This window comes from Ambystoma mexicanum, chromosome 11 (genome assembly GCF_040938575.1).
Source record: "Ambystoma mexicanum isolate Mex_15411 chromosome 11, UKY_AmexF1_1, whole genome shotgun sequence".
Classification (NCBI taxonomy): domain Eukaryota; kingdom Metazoa; phylum Chordata; class Amphibia; order Caudata; family Ambystomatidae; genus Ambystoma; species Ambystoma mexicanum.
This window is the reverse complement of record NC_090934.1, coordinates 185,776,573-185,796,009: the sequence shown is the minus strand read 5'-3', so window position 1 is coordinate 185,796,009 and position 19,437 is coordinate 185,776,573. Positions and strand designations below refer to the sequence as shown.

Sequence of the window (19,437 nt, the reverse complement as noted above, 5' to 3'; positions counted from 1 at the left end):
CCAGTCTGCTACAATGTTCTGTTCCCCTGGTAAGTATTCTGGCAATATCGTTATGTGATGTTGTAGGCAATGGTGCCAAAAGTCTTCTGCTAGTTCGGCTAACATTTTGTATTTGGTCGCTCCTAGCTTGTTTATGTACCGAACCACCAATATGTTGTCTATCTTGAGTAAGAAGCAACAGTTTGCTTTTCCTTTGGTAAAAGCGCGCACTGTGAAAGACCCTGCAAGAAGTTCAAGACCATTTATTTGTAACAGCAATTCTTCTGCTGACCATTTCCCTCCTGTTTCTATGTCTCCACATCTGGCTCCCTAGTCAGCTCTGCTCGCGTCTGACTCTATTATCATATCTGGAGTTTCGCCGAAAATTGCTTGGCCATTCTAAGCTTCCATGTTCTGGAGCCACCAGCGAAGATCTGTCAGAGCGTCTTGGGCTAGGGTAACTAATTGGTGGTACCCTACTCCTCCCTGAAGGTGTTTGATCTTGAGCCTCTAAAGGGCTCTGTAATGGAGAGGGCTGGAAAAATTGCTTGAATCGAGGCCACTAATAGACCCACTATCCTGGCTAGAATGCTAAGCGAAATAGTCATCTTTGCAATGACTGACCTGATTTCTTTGTTGATTGTTTTCACTTTGAGAGTCAGGAGCATCCTCCCCATTCCCATTGAGCCCTATGGGGGCTCAAATAGGAATGGGAATGTACCGGCTCCAGGTCCTGCGAAAGGGAATTACTGGGCCCTCCAAGGTCGGAATGGCCCGGTAAGTCCCCTTTTGCGGGACCCGGACCCGAGTTTGGGGGTAGCCATGCTGCTAAAATCGGCATGGCTACCTCCAAACTCGTAATGAGGCCCATACTGCGCGTTGTGCCCAGCTACCTAGGATCTGAGCATCCACTGGCGTTCCGGTATCTTTCGCCCTTTCGGCTAGATCCATTATCTTAGCCAAGGGACCGGCCAGTAGTTTATCTTGACAACCCCCCAAGCACGATCAACGCCTTTGCGAATATCCCTGACAGTCTTTGTGACAAATGTTACCATCTTCGGGTCGAAATCAGGGTTATCTGCAAGCTTCCCGGGTAGATCGGGTCATGGACATTCCGCTCTCACTCTTGAGAGAAGTTCCTTTTCTAGCGGTTTCCTGGTGTGCTGAGACATGTACAGGGCCACTCTAGGTGACAGCAACCACTCTGACGATTTGGGGTGCCAGATAGCCTCTGGGTCGAACATGTCACCCACATTATCTTCTTCTTCCGGAGCCGGGTCATTATTACGGGGTTCTGTGAGGGTCGCCTCCTCCTCCTCATTCCCTTCATCATCAGGGAGAATAAATTCTGTCTTCGTCCCCCAAATTAGTCGTCCATGGGGTAGGTGGTCGTGAGTGTAGCACTGTCGATTTCATCAAGTCAAGAAGGCCTTCTTGAGCCTGCTGACTGGATCGACCACCTCCTGGGGTGCTGGGTTAATCCCTTCTTTTTGGCTCTGGGGGGGATCGAAGGGGGCGGCCTCTTTCGAGCCTTCTTACACCCCTCATGGTCAACTCCTGTACAGGGATGTCTGGCTGATGTCCCTTTGCCTGGACTGACTGCCTGTCTCTTTCTGGAAGCTTCTTGGTCAGATCTCTGTTTGGCAACCATAGCTTCCAGCATGTCCAGTCGCTGTGTGAGAGGCTGCACCCCCTGCGACACGGCTTGAGAGAGGGAGTCTCCTAGGACTCTCAAACTAAGAGCTACATCTGTATCAGGCTTTGTGGGCTCTTCTGCCCACTCATCCTCACTCCACTCTGGGTAGGTAGACTGAGATAGCCTTGAATCTTTATATTGAGCCATGTGTGCCTGGGCAGCTTGGCAAAGCTAGCTGCATTGGAACAATCAGGCTGTGCAGTGTCAGGTCTGGTTCAGTGGCGATTGTGGGAGAGTGAGAGTTCTGCTTGAATCTGTTGTTTTGGAGTAGTGTTATTTTGCCTTAACTACTATGTTACAAAGTGAGAGTAATAACCCAATCCAACATGGAGGAGAGGGACTGGGAGGTGATTGGTCCAGGTAATCACTAGATGAACTTGGTAACATTCTAAACTGCCTTTCATTGTCCAGTATGTCCCAGGAAGGTCCTGTATTTTAAACTCTCCCTTCTTGAACAAAATAAGTTTATTCAATACAGTTAAATATGTTTTCCTACTCTTCAGCTTGATGAATCAGATTAACTCCTGCGTGGGACAAGACAACCAGAAGCATCCGGTGGGAGCGTTTGTTTTCTTACTTTGAGAAATTGTTTGGAGAAGCTTTCCTCGCAAGTAGATACAACTATGATTCTGTGACTGTCTTAAAAGGCATTAATGAAATATGAGTTACTTCTTAGTTTAGGTATTTAGTTAGGAAAGGTCTTTTGAAGTAACATACATGCAATTTGACCGACTAAACACTCTTGAAAAGTATTTCCTGAATGTGTTTTAGTCTTTGACATTTCATGTAGATGAAATTCATTTTAAAGAGCATTAAACTTATCGTTACAGAGGTATTGAGTTAGTGAGTCTGGAATCTAGACTCCATAGCGATTTAACGGGTGTTGATTATTTTTGGGAATAAATGCGCATGTGTCAGAAGTTAGCATTTGGAGGAAACTCTGAGTATTGTGAAAGTCAAGGTTACGTTTGCGCAACATTTTGACAGATATTTTTTTGTGGTGAATTCGCTTTTGATTTCAGTCTAGTTATTTCGACATTGCAATGAGCCGCGCGTGCTCATAAATTGAAAGCGTTGAATATGAGCTAGTCTCTTTAGAGCATGCGCGATGACAGTCTAATTAAGGTCAGGCATTAAACAATGAGCATGCGCGAACATAGAATACAAGTTAGTTTTTTAACGCATGCGCGATGACTAACATTCCTATGTGGGTCAGGAATTAAGTTATTTATGCGCGTGCGCAAATTTAGTTATTGTAGTGTCAGTGTTTAATTCCAGAAAAAGAGCTGACGGACGCTTGTGAGACCGTGTTGATTTGTATTCTTTAAAAGCTGAGCAGGAAGTAGAACTCAGGTTAAAGTATTTTTTTCGGGTTTGAATATTACTGTGATGCTAGGAGTAAATCCTCGATGTTAAAGAAAATCCATTCAAGGTAACATCACATTCATTCACTCAAAAGTGACTTTATACACTAGTCAAGAAATCTCTTAAAAAGAACAACAAGAGAAGCAAGCACTAAAACACAGACAATAATTCTACTTCATTTTCACATATTCAAAAGTTACTGAGAAGTGATGACAGCAAGTTTGTGACTCTTTTAACTGCTGGTGAATAACTTTGGACTAAAAGTCACTCAAAGGAAGTCTAAATTGTATTTTCTTAAATATAAGATATTCAAAAGACTTTCTGAGCAAGAAAGAAGATTCTTTTGGAAGTTCAATAATTATAATGACTGAAGAGTTTAAACACAGCACATTTGTTATCCTCTGAGCAAGTTGCAGAGGATGCACAGGTATGAAAAATCTCTTTGGGGGTTTCAGTGAAAACCAGTGAAATTGATGAGAGAGTAATCATTGTTTTCTATTCTCTTTCTGCAGATTGTTGCCTGTATGAAGAGAGCTATCTGTGCCGTTTGTTATTTTCTCCACTTCCCCTTTCCCTTGAGGGGGTTGGAACTTCAGCTGTAAGTTAGAACAGTTGTTGCTCACACCTTCTTGGGAGACTGTGGGGTTCAGCAGCCTCTGCGGACCAAAGAGTTCAGGACCGGACATGCAGCGGTTCTGTAAATCTTACTCTCTCTTTCTTTTTTTTTGTTAACTTTGAGTTGGTTACCCTCTCTCCTGCTGCAACGTAGCGTGTCTTGTTCTCTCAGTTGGAACGTTAGTATGGAGCGTTGAAGCGGGGACCCAGAGGACGTCGGGAAAGGCGCGATATGCAGCCCGATCCTCTGGGTCCTAATGCTGTCTCCTTTGCTGCCGGTGCTAAGGGGCACAGAGAACGGGAGAGAAAGTGGGAGGAGAAAGTGGGGCCGGCTGCCTGATGAGGGCGCGTTCACTCTGAGGAGGTTGGAGCGGTATAACTCGGGAGAGATCTAATAGATTGGGCGCGTGGGAGCACACGTGAAATACGAGGACAATCCTTTCAATAAAAATAAAACAGTGCAACCAACTAAACATGCTAGCCCCGCTAGGGTCAACATTCATTACAATATCTCTATTCTGAAGTAATTCCCACAGAAACACGTGACAGCAAAATATAAGGTGAAATTCACTTATCTCGTGAGCTGCAGCAAAAGGAACGAGGAAAGGACCCATATCAGAGACTATTTATATTGGACCCCAACTCTGATAGGTGGTCAGTGGGAGCCTTAGGAATACGATGGACAAGGAGCTCATGGGGATTTGTAGTGTTTTTAGTTGAACCCTTTAAACTCTTGAACTTTTCGTTTAGTTTAGTAGCAAAACAAAAGAGGTTGAGTTTAAATGTTCAGTTTTTGAAATGTTTTGAGTTGCAGTATTAAAGAAAGTCAAGCATAATGCGTGCCTCCTGTCTTGACATAGAATTAGCAGTAAGGGCCTGCACCTGAAATCAATTGCCCTACCTAAGAGGCATAAAAGACTGCAGCAGGAAGAAGGAGAGAGGAGCTGGAGCAGGAGCAGGAAGGCTGGCAGAAGTAGCAGAAGGAGAAGAGCAAGGATGGCAGTTCATGACGAAGTGTGATGATTTACGGGACGCTGGGATGTGGCGACAGCATATTTCACCTGCAAATTTGGTTCTTTGTTCACAAACCCTGCCTTGCCGTGGCTGCACTGAGAGAGACGTGCTGAGAGTGAAAGTCTTCCCAGGTGTGGCTAGTGGCTGTAATTGCAGAGCCGTGACCGTGCTGAAGGCTGAGGCCCGTAGCAAGAAGTAAGCCGAGGGACAGAGGAGTGCAGGAGACTCCCAGTTGGTGTGGCCGGACCGGAGACACCCATGCTGCAGAGGGGTGTGGGTCCCAAGTGTGCCTAAAGCCATTGTAGAAGAAGAAGAAGTTGGGAAGGTGAAGCAGTCCACAACTTCAGTGTTCCTGGAGACGGTGAGTGAAGCTTGGCGTTCAGTTACACTCTTAAACCCTTGCTGGTAATTGTTACCAGCTCTAAAGTGGCTTGAGTAAGAGCAGAAGCGAGTAGAACCTGTTTGTCATTGTGAAAGCTATTCTTTACAATGGAAATGTATCACACGCACTTCTAGTAAAGTTACAGTGCTCGCATGTGAAGAAACGCCTTTCATTTCCCATTGTCGAACTTTTAAATGTTATCGGAGAGGTCGCAGGGAACACTTTCTAAAGTACTCCGAAAACTCTGAAGCGACTTTCACATGTGTTACAAGATCTTACAGCATCACAGGATGGTCGCGTATGACCTATTGTGATTCCCGAGTGGAGTAGAAAGTCCTTCCGTGTTAATATGTGGGACTACAAAACCTTAGACGCTTAAGGTTGAAGATCTACCTTAAAGAGTGGTTGTGTATGCCTAAAATTGATTTTCCTTTGAAGACTGAACCTTGTAACCCTAAGCACCAATGGGCCTCATTACAAGTCCGGCGGTAGCCGTGCCGTTAAACCGACAGGTTGCTGCCAGACTTGCAGTATTTACCGCACCTGGCTTGCCAGAATTACCGGGGGATTACGACCCCAGCGTTCCGGGAAGTCAGGCGCTGGTAAATGTTAATCCCCATTCCCATTTGGGTCCCATAGAACTCAATGGGAAGGGGGAACACAGAAGCACTGGCACCGTTAATAACGGTGGCGGAGCTTCCATGTAGGTCTGCTTACCGTGGCCGCTGTGCCCGGCAGGGTCCCACCTACCCGGTACAGCAACTCCGGCAAGCAGACCTGTAGTGTGCCGGTCCAGTAACAACGGTGCTGGTAGGCTTACAGGCACCGTTGTTACCGGACCGGCACAGTTATAATGGGGCCCAATATCTTTTAAACACAGAACAGTGTGTACAAATCTGGGGAAGGGAACTGGGTGCTTGGAAGCAGATTGAGCAAATAACCTGTAATGCTAAGACTGTTGAAGTTGGGAGAAAGTCAGTCTGGAAGCAGAGGCACGTTATCCTTGGGGGCAGTAAGGCAGACTGAAGAGGCAAAGAGGCTGCCTTTTTCTTGGAGCATAGGAAAGAAGAGTGTCTTGCCTACCTGTAGAGGTCGAAATGTCTTGTCTTTAAAATGCCTAACCATTCTAATTTATAAAGTTGAAGCAGAAATACCAGAAGTGTGGTTGTGTATAATACTGTCAGTATATGTCACATTGCAGTTGTTTGAAGTAGTGGGATACTGTGGAACTAAGGAGTCTGTTTCCATCGCAACAGTAGTAGAAGGGTGATTGTTAAGAGGAGAACAACAACCCAAGAGGAAGCATCCTGACAATTATACCAGAAGTACTGCAGAGGGTATGAACACCTGTAGAACTGTAGAAGAACTAGCTAATCTATTCTCTGAACTGTGGCAAAGCAATCTTGGAAGGAAGACATCCAGGATTACCATTGGTGCTATTTCCTTGGCTGGAATTAGAAAGGTATCTTTTCAACTAAAAGCTGAAGAACTGTTACCAACGGAGTTTTGTTTGGTGAACTTGTATTTCATGTGGAACTTACAAGAACTGGTTCAAGACTTTACTCCTCTGTTTGAACACAGGGAAATTGACTTTGAACAATCCTGGGAAAGGGATTTACCCAGGACAGGTGAAGGACATCCACATTACTGGTTGTTTGTTATTCATTAATTTATGTCGTTGATTATTTACTTTACATGTTTTGTTGTTTAGTGTGAAGGTCAGTTTGTTTCTGTTAGGAGTGATTCCCCGAACTCTTAGACTAGGTAGGGAACTCCCTGATAGAGTAGGTTTGGCGAGGATTTATTTGCATTTTTTTCTTTTAATAAAATGTTTAATTCTGAGAAACATACAAGCGGTTGTCCGCCTCGCATTACTGACCCCTCACAGTATGTTGTTCACCAAAACAAGCTTCCCACAAACGACTTTACATTGAAATAATGAACATGTTTCTGATTACTAACGCAATGCTTTACTTTTATTATTGTCTCTCCCATACAGATTTTGCACATTGGCCTAACAATTTGTAAATAAAGTACAGTGTTCTACATATTGCACCGTGTTTCTGTATGACTATGGCCCCTGATGTGAGGATGCCTGATGTGTCCCCCATTGAATGATTACAGCTTGCACAATTTATACTTGGAAATGTTTAATTTTAATTGGCTGAAACCTTTATTTGGGCATTAATATATTTTTTTATTCAGGAGCACATACCAAATACTTTTGTTAATCTGTGTGCCTTTTCTGATTGCCATGGGTGTGTTTGGAAATATATCTTTAGCCAGTAGTATTTAATAATTGGAATAATGATGCCAGGGTATTACTAAAAGTGTAGGGTGAGAGAACCAGGAGTCACATTAAGCTCCATAGATATTATAGGGAATTATATGCAACATTGAGTGATGGTCCCAGCACTGCAGCAGTTATTTACAGGTGAATGTGTCTTGAAATTCGTTATCCATCAAGTGAGTCTCTCTCATGCTGCACTAAGTTAGCGAAGGACCCTAATAATGTGTGGCCAGCTTGCTCCACTCAACAACCTAGCTCACCATATCTTCCTCTATTTAACATGTATTTGATGAACACTATCAAAGCGACCTCTTCCCAGAGTCAATTTGGTAATTGATCTATGAGGTTTTATGGAAGAGATAAAATGGTGATAGATAAATGTTCTCAAGGTGTATTCTAACTGGTGTACTAATGTGTGGTTATTTTACCATTTCTATTGCATCATAACAACGACAGCGATGACAACAGGAGCAGAAATAGTAACTACAGCATCGATTACAGGTAACTACAGATTACCCTTCATAATTGTCCTGAAAGTTCATGGTGGCAGTGATGTAGATGATGGACGGTGGAGGCAGCTGGGTAGGTAAGAAAGAGAGATTTATTAGGCCTTAAACTGATCAAAAGTAGAGCCCTTGAGAGGGATAGGCACGAAGCAGTTGACAATATGGAGCAATGGCTGGATAGTCAGAGTTGGATGGAATAGTGGTGAAACTTTTATGACATAGCTGGAGGAGGAAATCGGATGAAAAGGATCATGCTGTCTCCAGTCGAGTTATAGAAGAATGGACTGACGGAGGTCAGTGCATAGGAAGAAACAGAGAGATTATGGGAAGTTAAAGGAGCATGGTGCAGGGTCATAAAAAGTATGGATAAATATGAACAAATGGGCAGGGGCTGGGGAGTATGAAATGGTGCATCGACGTAAGAATAAATGATTGGTAGAAACAATAAAATACACATTGAGAATCGCCACCCGCCACTCTGCTCCCCGCCACCCGGTACAGCTGTACTCCTCCTCTGTGCCCCTCTGTGTCCTACCCTCCCCGCTGTATATCTGTTCTGTTGTTACCTCTGAAAAGCGCTCCTTTATGCATCTGTACTGTTGTATACCTCTGTAAATTGCTCCGTTATGCATCTGTATTGTTGTATACCTCTGTAAAGTGCTCCGTTTCTTCTCGAAGCTAGGTACGTGCTCAATAAATGCCATAATAATGATAATCATAATTAATAAATATGGTTGTCTATGACAGTGTCATCAAAAGAATCAACGCACACAGCAGCAAGAACAACAACGATGACAGCAGAACCATCAACATTATTAGTTCCAACAACAAGTCTCGCAGGTAACTGCAAGTTCCATCAGATTATACTTTGTAAGGATGATGATTGTTTATGGTGCTTGGAACTGTAAATGTTGGGTGCTGGAGACAGCAGATTATATATGGGTGGTGGGCTTTGGATCTTAGTATGGAAGTGAAGTCAGTTTGACGGCTAAAGGTGAGAGGCTTGATGAGCCTATGACCAAATGAATAGTGGAGCCAATGATGGGTTAACAAAGAGAAGCAGTGGGAGGCTTTACAAAGATGAACAAATGAAGGAATGGACGGATGGCCACAACTAGCTGGATATGCCATGAATTGATCTATAAAAGCAAGGACAGATGTGGATGAATGGGTGTAAGAAGGGAGCGACATTTCATTGATGGTCACAACTAGAATGCATATTGGGCATATTTGAGAAAATCAAGAGCAGTACCACCACTAATGAACCTGGACATAAGAAATGAGAGCACGTCATCCCTCTGATTCCCATCCACTGACTTGATTCAGAAACAAACTCTGTCTGAAATCCAAATGCATGGCCCAATCTCTCTAGATACTCCTGCGTCCCTATCCCGGAGGCAGTTTTCCGCCCACGCCCCCAAACTCTGGAACAACATCTCTGGCACCATCTGAGGCTTATTAATTGAAGAAAGACATCAAGGCTCTGCTCTTCTCCTGCGATCCGAACTCCATTTTGATTCTCATGTTTTCCTGCTTTGGGTATTGTTACGGTCCATATCTTGAGCAACTTGTGCTGTGAGACAAGTAATATTGTAATATGCACAATGCACATGTTATACATAAATAAATAACCTGCAAGAGACTCCTGATGCTGAAAGTTACCGTATCATTTTCTATCACTTTAAACAAGTATAATCTTGATAACAAACTGATTCTGATTTTAAGGTTTGGATCTGGTTGAACGAAACACTAAGGGCCTCATTACACGGACGGCGGTGGACCAAGGTGCACCTTGGTCCATGCCGGTAAAATACTGGCACCGCCTTGGAGGAAAGGGGAATTACCACCCTATTCCAAGGTTGGTAGGGCGGTAATTCCCCCTTCCCCCATTGCCCTTCCCCATTCCCATTTTTGTCCCATAGGGCATAATGGGAATGGAGAAGGTGCTAATTACGGCACTGCAAATTGTGGTACCATAATTAGCACCCTGGTCCCTTTGCGGGTTGGGTTTTAACGCCTGCAAAAAGCAGGCGTTAAAGTCTCCAGCCCGCAAAGGGACCTCGTAGTAAGGCGGTAAGGGTTAACGGTCACCGGTACCATTAACGGTGACCGTTAACCCTTACCGCCGTCCGTGTAATGAGGCCCTAAATTCCTTCACAGATTTTGCATTCTTAGGAGACAAGAGAGTTATCAATAATTCTCAGAGTACCTGACCACTTCTAGCTTTACAAATGGGAAAAGTCAAAGCAGCAACCAAGCCCCCCATTCCCATACCCACAGAGATCCATTTTCTAGTTATAAAATAATGAGTGGTATATGCGTGACAAGAAAGTGTTTTGTGTTCTACCTGAGAGGTCTAATGCTATCATCATTTGTATATGGGCATGACTTGTACAAAACACACACACACACACACACACATAAGGAAGCAGAGCATGCATTACCCTTGGACCCCACCATTGTTGCAATCCTCACTTATGATGCTTACGATGATCCTCCGAATATTTTCACAGGAGTTTTCTCTAACCCTTCCCTTAATTATGTAAGGAGCAGCAGCGACCCAGGTCCTCCTGATTGTTTTGTTCTGTGAAACAGATGGGGTGCAGCTGGGTCGTGTCCATTCCAGGAGCTTCCAGCCCACAGTTGGTATGCAGTGGAGAAGGGGGAAGAGAATTGGTGGACTACTGGCCCCTAAGGATCCGGCAAAGCCAAAGGTTTGAGGGGGCCACATTGACCTCTTAATAGAAACAGAATGTAGTTGAGTGCTAGGGGATGGAGCGTATCACAGACTGTCTTCAGGAATGTGACATCATGAGAAGGAATGCACAGGACCTGGGAAGAATGCGGGCATGCTGGTTTAAGAGACGTGCACACCAGGTAGGTAGTGCAGTGGTTGTGCTTGGAATTTTCTGAAGGTTTCTCTAGTGGCCATGCAGTCCTGGTCTCTGCAGTATGAATGCTGAATAGAGGCAGAATATGTGATCCCTTTCCTGTTCCTCAAACAGGGAACATTTCATAGAATCTCGGCACAGACCTGCATACTCCAGGCGTAGGAGCAGGACTAGCTTGAGGCATGTGTGGAGCAGGCATTGTCATGATCTCTGCTTCCAAAAGGTCAGGGTTTTCCCAACTCCCTTGGAAGCAGATCCATAACCCAGGTTCCGAGTGCCAACCAGTCCCAATTGGGACCTTTTGGACCCAGTCCTGGCGCCAGTGGCACCAGGCTCATAAATATGCCCAGTCCCAGCGCTGGAAGCGCCGGGCTCATCATGCTTGGGTGGACTTACCTTCAGCAGACCATGCTGCTTACTTGCCTGCCAGTTGAGCCTCTGATCCTCTTCTGTTTGGAACTACTTTTCCTGTTGGGTGGGGCTGGAGCCACTCCCTAGATTCAGAACACTGGAACTCTTCTGGAAGGCAGGAACTCTTTTCTTACCAGGAACTCTTTTCTTACTTAGGCGTGGCTGTGGAAGGAGACACCTAAGCACTACAGGAGGCTATTTAAACCACACCCGGTGGATGAATCTTGCTTTGCGTTATTCTGCAACCTCTGCAGCAGAACGCTCATCGTGTCTTCTGCATCCGGTCCTGGGCCTAAGGAAAAAGGCTTACCATCCTGAATCCAGTCTTCAGCAACACCTATAAAGACAAGAAAGAACAGGTTAGCATTCCGGCATCTGAAAGGCAAAGGCTTACCATCCTGAATCCAGTCTTCAGCAACACCTATAAAGACAAGAAAGAACAGGTTAGCATTCCGGCATCTGAAAGACAAAAGTTTACCAACTCTTTGCACGCTCCGGAGGCCTTCGGCGCTGCATCCCGCATCTGAAAGACAAAACAAGGTGCGTTTAAAGACATTGGGGAACTTTAATACTCACGTGCCATTACTCCTTTCCACATCTAATCCAGTGGGTATTCCGGCACCCTGCAGCCGCTCCAAACTCGTACCTGCAAAATAAAAAGACAGTTAGAGCGCATAGTGAAGCAGGCAACAAGCGCTTACTTACGTGCTTCCAGGCGCTTCTATTCATCACACGGGCTCCATCTTCAACTCACTTCAGCCCGTCATCCGCCATCGCCAGAACCCTGCAAAACAAGAGACATCATTACTAAAGACTTTAAAGACATTTGAATGACTCGAAACTTACCGTTCGTGCAGTAAACGACGGACAGCAGTCCTCTGAAGTCAAGAGGCCTGCGCTACCTATCCAGTGAAGAAACTGGTTACAGCACCCTGCCCCGAGGCAGATGGAGAGCTCGGCATTCACTTACCTAAGACATCTTACTCTACACGTCAGGCATACAGTGCACAGAGGTCCAGCCCAAAGAGCCAACCGGGTGCTACACATCACCTTTGAAGATACGGTAGTCGCCCAGTCAAGACCGGCGCCTCTGCGAGAATCAGGTGAGCGTTACAGGCATTACAGGGACACTCTGTTACCAGTCTGCTCCTTCCACATTCATTTATCATAGGGGGATCGACTTTCTCCATCCAAACACCCATCATATGGAACTCTATCCCTTCTAGCATTTGCCGCATTGAATACCACCTCATCTTCCGGAAGGCATTCAAGACCTGGCTCTTCCCTTATGCATCTTGACAGACCTAGTCCAACTCATGGGTTAACTATCGCCCCCAGACAGGCAAGTAAGGGCTTCGATGAATCATTTGAGGAGACAAGACAATACTGAGTACCAAGCCCGCTCAGAAAGTATTCCAGTCGATCTGCATGATATGATCTGCATTAATTCATCGCAATTACACACCAGCCATGACTCCCGGGTACGTCTCACACTCATCTCAATGGAAGATAGCTGTGTCCTTCCCAGGGCATGACCACCCACCTGCATACATCTGCAACAATCCACTACTGGTACTCACATTGCACATCTCCTCCTTCACTAGAATGCATACTAAGTCCCACAAATAAATGTGGTCTAGCTGGGTACACATTCAGTCTCCTTGACTCGCCTACTTTCCAGACAGCCCATCTCAGCACCCATCCACTAGCCAGATTTCCATGGGTCGCTAGAAAGGACTTAGTCGCCCCTACCTACTTTCATACTGGCTAAAATGAGCCCACATATTATAAAATTCTCTTATTAATTCTCATACCTCAGACTTCAGTCCTTCAAGGGCGTTCACCCACAGCGATTTGAGGCCATACCAATGGACTAGGCGCTATGCAAATGCCATATAACATATGAAGATCTATGGTTGCCCAGATTACATTCTTTATTTCATAAAGCTGCTTCATGAGAACAACTCAGTCCGAGTGAGGTTGAACGGTGAGGGGACCTTAACTGCCCCGACTGCCAGCTGTAGGGGAGTTAAGCAGGGATGTGGTTGTGGTCCCTTACTGTTCAACCTCTACATGGCTGATCTGCCTCTAGCCCTGGATAGAGTAGGAATGTGTCCTTCAAGGGTGGACGGTCAATGCTGTTCTACACTAGCATATGCTGATGACTTGGTCATCTTGGACCGCACCTTCAGGGGCTTGAAAAGGATGGCAGAAGAGCTATGGGCAGATGCAAGAGAAAATGAGCCGACTATTAATAGTAACAAGACACAGGTGATCTTCTTTGGGAAAAAGGAGGTCAGGAGAGTAGCTCTAAACATAGAAGGCCACTGGATTCACTATGCTGAGCAATATAGATATCTGGGTATACGTATGGAGCCGAAACAGGGATACAAGGAGTGCATTAAAGACCGCAGGAGAAGGGCGAATCAATTAACGGCACTAATCTCTCGTTATGTAGCTCAAACAGGAGGCTTCACACTGTTCGGTGCAAGGATGCTGTATTGTCAGTGTTTTGCTCCTACAGTATTATACGGCTTTAGGCCATGACAATGAGAAATTTGAATTGGCTGAAGGTGATCGAAAGTACATTTTGGAGGAAGATTTTGATTTACCCCAGTTTATACCAATAGACATTTTGCGCCTAGAGCTGGGGTTAATTTCCTTGGGAAGCCTCGTGAAGCAGAAAAGAGCACTGGTGTACATAAGAGCAAAATAAAGCAGATACAAGCTTGCTGATTCACTCCATAGGAAAGGACATGGGGGGTCATTCCGAGGTTGGTGCTAAGGGAAAAACGATGCCGGTAAAGGATTACCGGCATCGCTTACCGCTACAGGCTATTCTGACCAGCCTGACCGCTATTAGTGGCATCGTAATTTACAGCGTCTCTAATAGCGGCGTGTGCGCGGGCACGCGGCCCACCATACCATCATTAGCGGCATGCCGTAAACTGGAGGAGATCACAAGTGAAGCTGACATACAATAACGGCTTCATGAAGGCGTTTAAAGTAGTTACCGGCATGCCGTAAATACCGGCATCGCAGACCAACCGTTAAGCGCCATGTGCAGTGATCCCAACTGCCACAGGTGCACACAATCAGCACAGGCTTAGGCAATGGAATCTGGCCCACTACAAAAGGAGCACACCCACACACCACACCCCCTCCCACACCAAGATGATCCCAATAATAGTAGCATTACTGGAGCTGGAGAACATGCTTGCATTGCCACAACAGCAGCAACAACAACAACAGCTGGCACCACAGAGGAGAGGCAGGAGGAGATGGAAGGTGAGACAGGCCCAGCATGCCCCACCAGTGCAGCCACCGTTACCACTCAGGCAGCCCCTAACCTTGGCATCAGAGCCAGTCCTTTCAACGTAACCCCTGAGCAGATCCACACCCTGTACCGTCTGACCGGGACACCATCACCATTGTGAACCTGATACACGACGACATTGTCAGCCTCATTGAAATACGTACCGCCATCCCCCCTTTACTGAAGGTAGTTGCTGTGCTCCACTTCCTTGCCACAGGCACCTAAAAGCACACAGTGGGGCACATGCATGGCATATCACAACCCTTATTTTATGGGGGAAGAGATGCACACACCACCATGCTGCCAATGTTGATGTGACAGCATGATGTGCACATCACCGAACACTGTGCCCCAAAGCATCTCAAACGGTACATGACACCCAAATCCCATAGGAATGAAGTAAGGTCGACACCTATCACTACATGACTAACAGGAAACCACCGCACATCCCACAACACATGCACCACTCATCAGCGCCCCTCACCCTCCGTAACGCCATCCAGCACCATGCAGTGCATATGAACTATGTTGCTGTCTCCAGCACTCCAGCATATCACCACACAGGTCAAGCATCCCTGGGAGTGCATTAACTAAACCAACTAGGGCATCCACAGTATGTCACACGGCCCCCACACCCACAGGAGTGCTGCATGTCACCATGGGAATGATCAGCGCTGATTGCCCAAGATTGCACAGACTACTGCCAACGCTCCCTCTAAGTAAATCTCACAGAACACAACAAATCATAAATTTGACACAAACACAGCTGTATGCGTACACGATGCATGTGCAACCAGACGTCAGTGCACACCATGTATCATCTTGAAGATGCAACCCACACCATTAGTCCATGGCACAGGACACATTGAGGGACTGAAAATGGGGCAAATACATACAGGGACATGTGTATGTGGGCAACAATAATCTGCAGGCATGTGTGACTAGTACATCTGTCCATCATGAATCGACTAACATTTACCTTTTATTGCCTCTCATGCAGGTGATAGTGGCTATCCTTTGAAGCCGTGGCTCCTCGCCCCTGTCTGAAACCCACAGAACATGCACGAGGTGGGCTACAATCATTCCCATACCCGTTTCCGTGTGGTCATCGAGCAGACCTTTGGCCTGTTGAAGGCACGATTTTGCTGCCTCAGCCGGTCGGGTGGGGCACTCCTCTACAGGCATGAGAAGGTGGCCAAGATCATCATGGCATTTGTCATGCTGCACAATATGTGTATCCGCCGGAACGTGTCCCTGCCCCCTGATATTGATCTGCTACCACCTGGTGATGATGAAGGGGATGAAGAATATGTGGCCGGACATCATCACGGTGCCAATGCACAGGAGGGACGTGCTGTGCGCCAGTCAGTGATTGCACAATATTTCTGACACACATGGCAGCAGAGGGTGACATGATAGTTGGACAGAGGACACTGGGTGTGGGGGTTCATGCACACTATGCACTGTATATGAATAAATGACACATGCGCAATGATGAATGTCCACTCAGGTCTTGCTTTTCACGCAACGGGTGTATTAAATATAACAATGTTAACAAAAGTGCAAAAACCCTCCACCACTCTCACCATCCTCCCCCTCCCCCCGCAACTCCCCCCACGTCACCCCCTCCGCCTTCTCCCACAACTCCCCCACACACCCTCCCCCTCCCCCCACAACTCCCCCACACACCCTCACCCCCCTCCGCCTCCCCCCACAACTCCCCCACACATGTCCCATTGAGTCACCAATGCCTACATGAGGCTGCCCTGACTATCAATTTTCACTCCCTGGTCCAGGTGGCGGCATGTCTTGCCGGCGCAGGGTACGTGCTGACCTGCGGAGTGGGCTTGTCTGGGTCGAACTGGTTGATGACGGTGTGGCCGGCTGCTGGGATTGGTTAGCCGGATGCCCTGAATCCATGGCATCCACTATGCGGCCTAAGACCTGGCAGAGGGCCGAGACCTCCTCGCAGATGCGGCTGGTGTTATTTGCAATGGATTTGGCCATGGAGGCGGTGCTCTCCGTGATGGCCTGCCTAGAGAGGTGAAGTTCTCACGCCACTCCTGTCTGGCCAGTCTGTTGTCCTCGACAAACTGCCGCACAAGGGCAGTCAGCTGTTCTGACCGCTGTGGCCCTGCGGGTGCACCTGTGGAGGTTGATGGTCCCTGGCTGTCCTGCTCAGCCTGCTCAGCCTCCACACTTGTCAAAATGGGACTGAAGTGCCCTTCCATCTGCTCCTGACCAGACTGCTCCGGGGTGGTGGTGTGGTCACTTTCGAGGGACGATATTTGGGGGGATGCCGGTGGACTGGGCGTACGGACCACTTCCGAAGCATTGTCCTCAAGGGGCATCCATATGTCATCCTGGGTGTCCTCCACAACGACGGGTGCTGTGGCTGCCACCTCCCCAGCCAAACAGGACTCCTCTGAATGTGGCGCCTGGCCTGATTCATCAGGATGGCCAATGGGCGGTAGGGGTGCTTTGCCCTCTACCGGCCTTGGCGGCACTGGTGTAATGGCTACCTGGGGTGTCTTGCCTGTTGGTGCACGGCGGCCCCTGGGTTGTCCCCTCGAGGACGAAGGGCGGTTTGTGTCATCTCGGGACCTCTTCCGGGGTGTGGTCTTTGCAGGGGTTGCGTCCTGCCCATCGCTGTCATGGTCCGAGCCTGTGGGGGGCGAAGAGAGGGACGGCATGAGTGATGTTTTGATAGGCATCATACATACGTTTGGACAATTGATCATCCACACAATTGGGGGTAATAAGCATTTGTGTTTGGATGAGCATGTTGCTTGATACATGGGTGGGTTATGCAGGCATAAGTCGACGACACTCATGTTGGCCAAGAGCAATGCTATCTGACATGCATATTATTTTGGGCCTGCACGCTGTGTGACTCATGGCATTTAAATCTTTGTGTGGTATGTGTCAGGTACGGCATTGCCTTGCAGCAGGCATCTGCATGTGTCTGTGATGCGTCTGCCTACTTTGCTGGGAGTGCGTGTGTGTGTTGGACCATGGCTTGACTCTTTGGACTGACATATTGGTTGACTTTCATCAGACTTGGCATTACAATGTTTTCTTAGGACACTCACCTCCATCGCCCAATGTTGTGGCACCACACTCCATCTCGCCAACACCTCCTACCCCCTCCATTCCTATCATGCTGGCGCAGCTGTCCTCCCATGGGGTGAGCTTGATTGGTGAGCTGGGACCTCCTCCTGTTCCCATTGCCTGGCTCCTGTTCACTGAGAGTATATTTCTAACTCTGAGTCGCAGGTCGTCCCAGTGCTTACAACAGTTTTTGATGGTGCGTGGGGTGTTCTCAACAGCATTGAGCTTCTCAGCAACAAGTGCCTAGATCTCAATTTTTTAAGTATTGCCTCCCTCTTCATATTGCTTGAAAAAACTATCCCTGCATGCTCCTGCAGTGTCCCAACCAGCATCTCCAGGTCATCCTCTTTAAATCTCTCCTTCCGCTGGCGGGCAGCTCCCTTCTTAAGGGCCTTGGGCATAGGGGTGTGATACGTGGATGTTTTCACAACAACATCAGAGTCCAAAGGGTCCTGCGTGGTGAGGATGGCAATGGATTGTGTTTTTAAAGATGGCCACCATGCTCCTTTCCGTTCCTGTGCGATGACGCTACTTCCGAATCCGCTTATAAGCGGTGACCGTTATTACCGGTGACCGCTAATGCCGCATTGGGCCATGCCGGTTGTGCTACCTGCACTATTCAGGATGCAGCAAAGAGCATTTCTCGTGCCTTTAACGGCATGGCGATCATGACCTTACCGGCATGGCGCAAACCTTGTGCCACAAAGTCGTAATAGTCCTCTTTTAGCGGACTACTGACAGCACGGACACAGTATTTACGCCATGCCGGTAAGGACCGTTACTTACCTCCAAACTCTGAATGACTTCCATGGAATTTAAGAAGGATGAGGCTTTTATGGTTCAAACCACAAGACAATTTGAAGAAATTGATTGGCTACCCGATTGGGAGGAACATTTCCAGGTCCTGATGAACAGCTTAGTAAGGAAAATGGAATTATGGGATTGGGTGGATAACTTTACGCACCTTTCTAAATTAAAACATTATACTTTTGTGTCGCAAATGATATACAAGTATAAGAAGCCTCAGGCCTGGCTTGTCGGCCGTAGTGATCCTGTCCAAGATTCGATATTACTGGCTTTATACGCTGACTAAAGTGGCAGAACTGGGAAATGATGGTGTCGGAAGATCTGAGGGACACCCAGTGAAACTTGTGGAAGGGACCGCAGCGCCAAACGAACATTATTTTAGATATAAAGAACAGAGATACATGTCCAAGATGGCGGATGCACCCGGCCTGACTTGATGAGAGAAGCATGAACTAGGGGCGCGTCGCCAGCCGTCAGGAGAGAGGAGCCGCCCGGAATACGAGTGAGGCTGGGGATCCCCACGAGACCAGACCGGTGAGGTGGAGCAGGGACAGTGGGTTGCCTGAGACCCAGGACACTGTGGGCCGCCCTGGGTGAGAGCGCTCATCGAACAACAAGGACAGAGGGAGCGGAGGACCGGCGTGGCCGGTGAAACAATCAGAGAGCCGCCTGAGGGAAACAACAGCGCTGAGCCCCCACCGGCTGGCAGCCCGACTGTTAACAGCTTCCGGGAGGAGTACAGCGGTTGCTCCTTGACCGTGCAACAAACGTGTGGTCGCCTCTAGGACACGCGAGCACCCTGGCCGTGTACATCCCTCAGACAGTGAGACGAGGGCAGCTGTTCTTGAGACAAGGGCCGACAGTCACCGGGCCCAGGAGAACTAGAGGGGACTGCAGGGGCCGCACTGGAGGTACAGGCACAGGGATGCTGCCCCGCACCCAGGATGTAGCAGTACCCTCCAGGGGGACCCGGGACCCAGACCCCAAGGGAAGCAACACTGCAGAGGCAGCAACGACCGGGACAAGAGGAGCGGTCCCAGATAAATCATGGAGA

At 47.5% G+C, this 19,437-nt stretch overlaps 1 protein-coding gene across 25 annotated transcripts in view; it reads left to right on the top strand.

Moving 5' to 3' along the window:
- The window catches only part of LOC138503201 (mucin-2-like), a 1,598,433-nt gene that overhangs the window by 643,804 nt on the left and 935,192 nt on the right, over positions 1-19,437 (top strand). For 24 of the 25 annotated variants that reach the window (XM_069622774.1, XM_069622776.1, XM_069622767.1 and 21 more), the window contains 2 exons: positions 7,798-7,842; positions 8,595-8,687. In XM_069622774.1, the coding sequence (XP_069478875.1) occupies positions 7,798-7,842; positions 8,595-8,687 (138 nt within the window). The remainder of the gene's footprint in view (positions 1-7,797; positions 7,843-8,594; positions 8,688-19,437) is intronic. The other variant, XM_069622765.1, reaches the window with a different exon arrangement.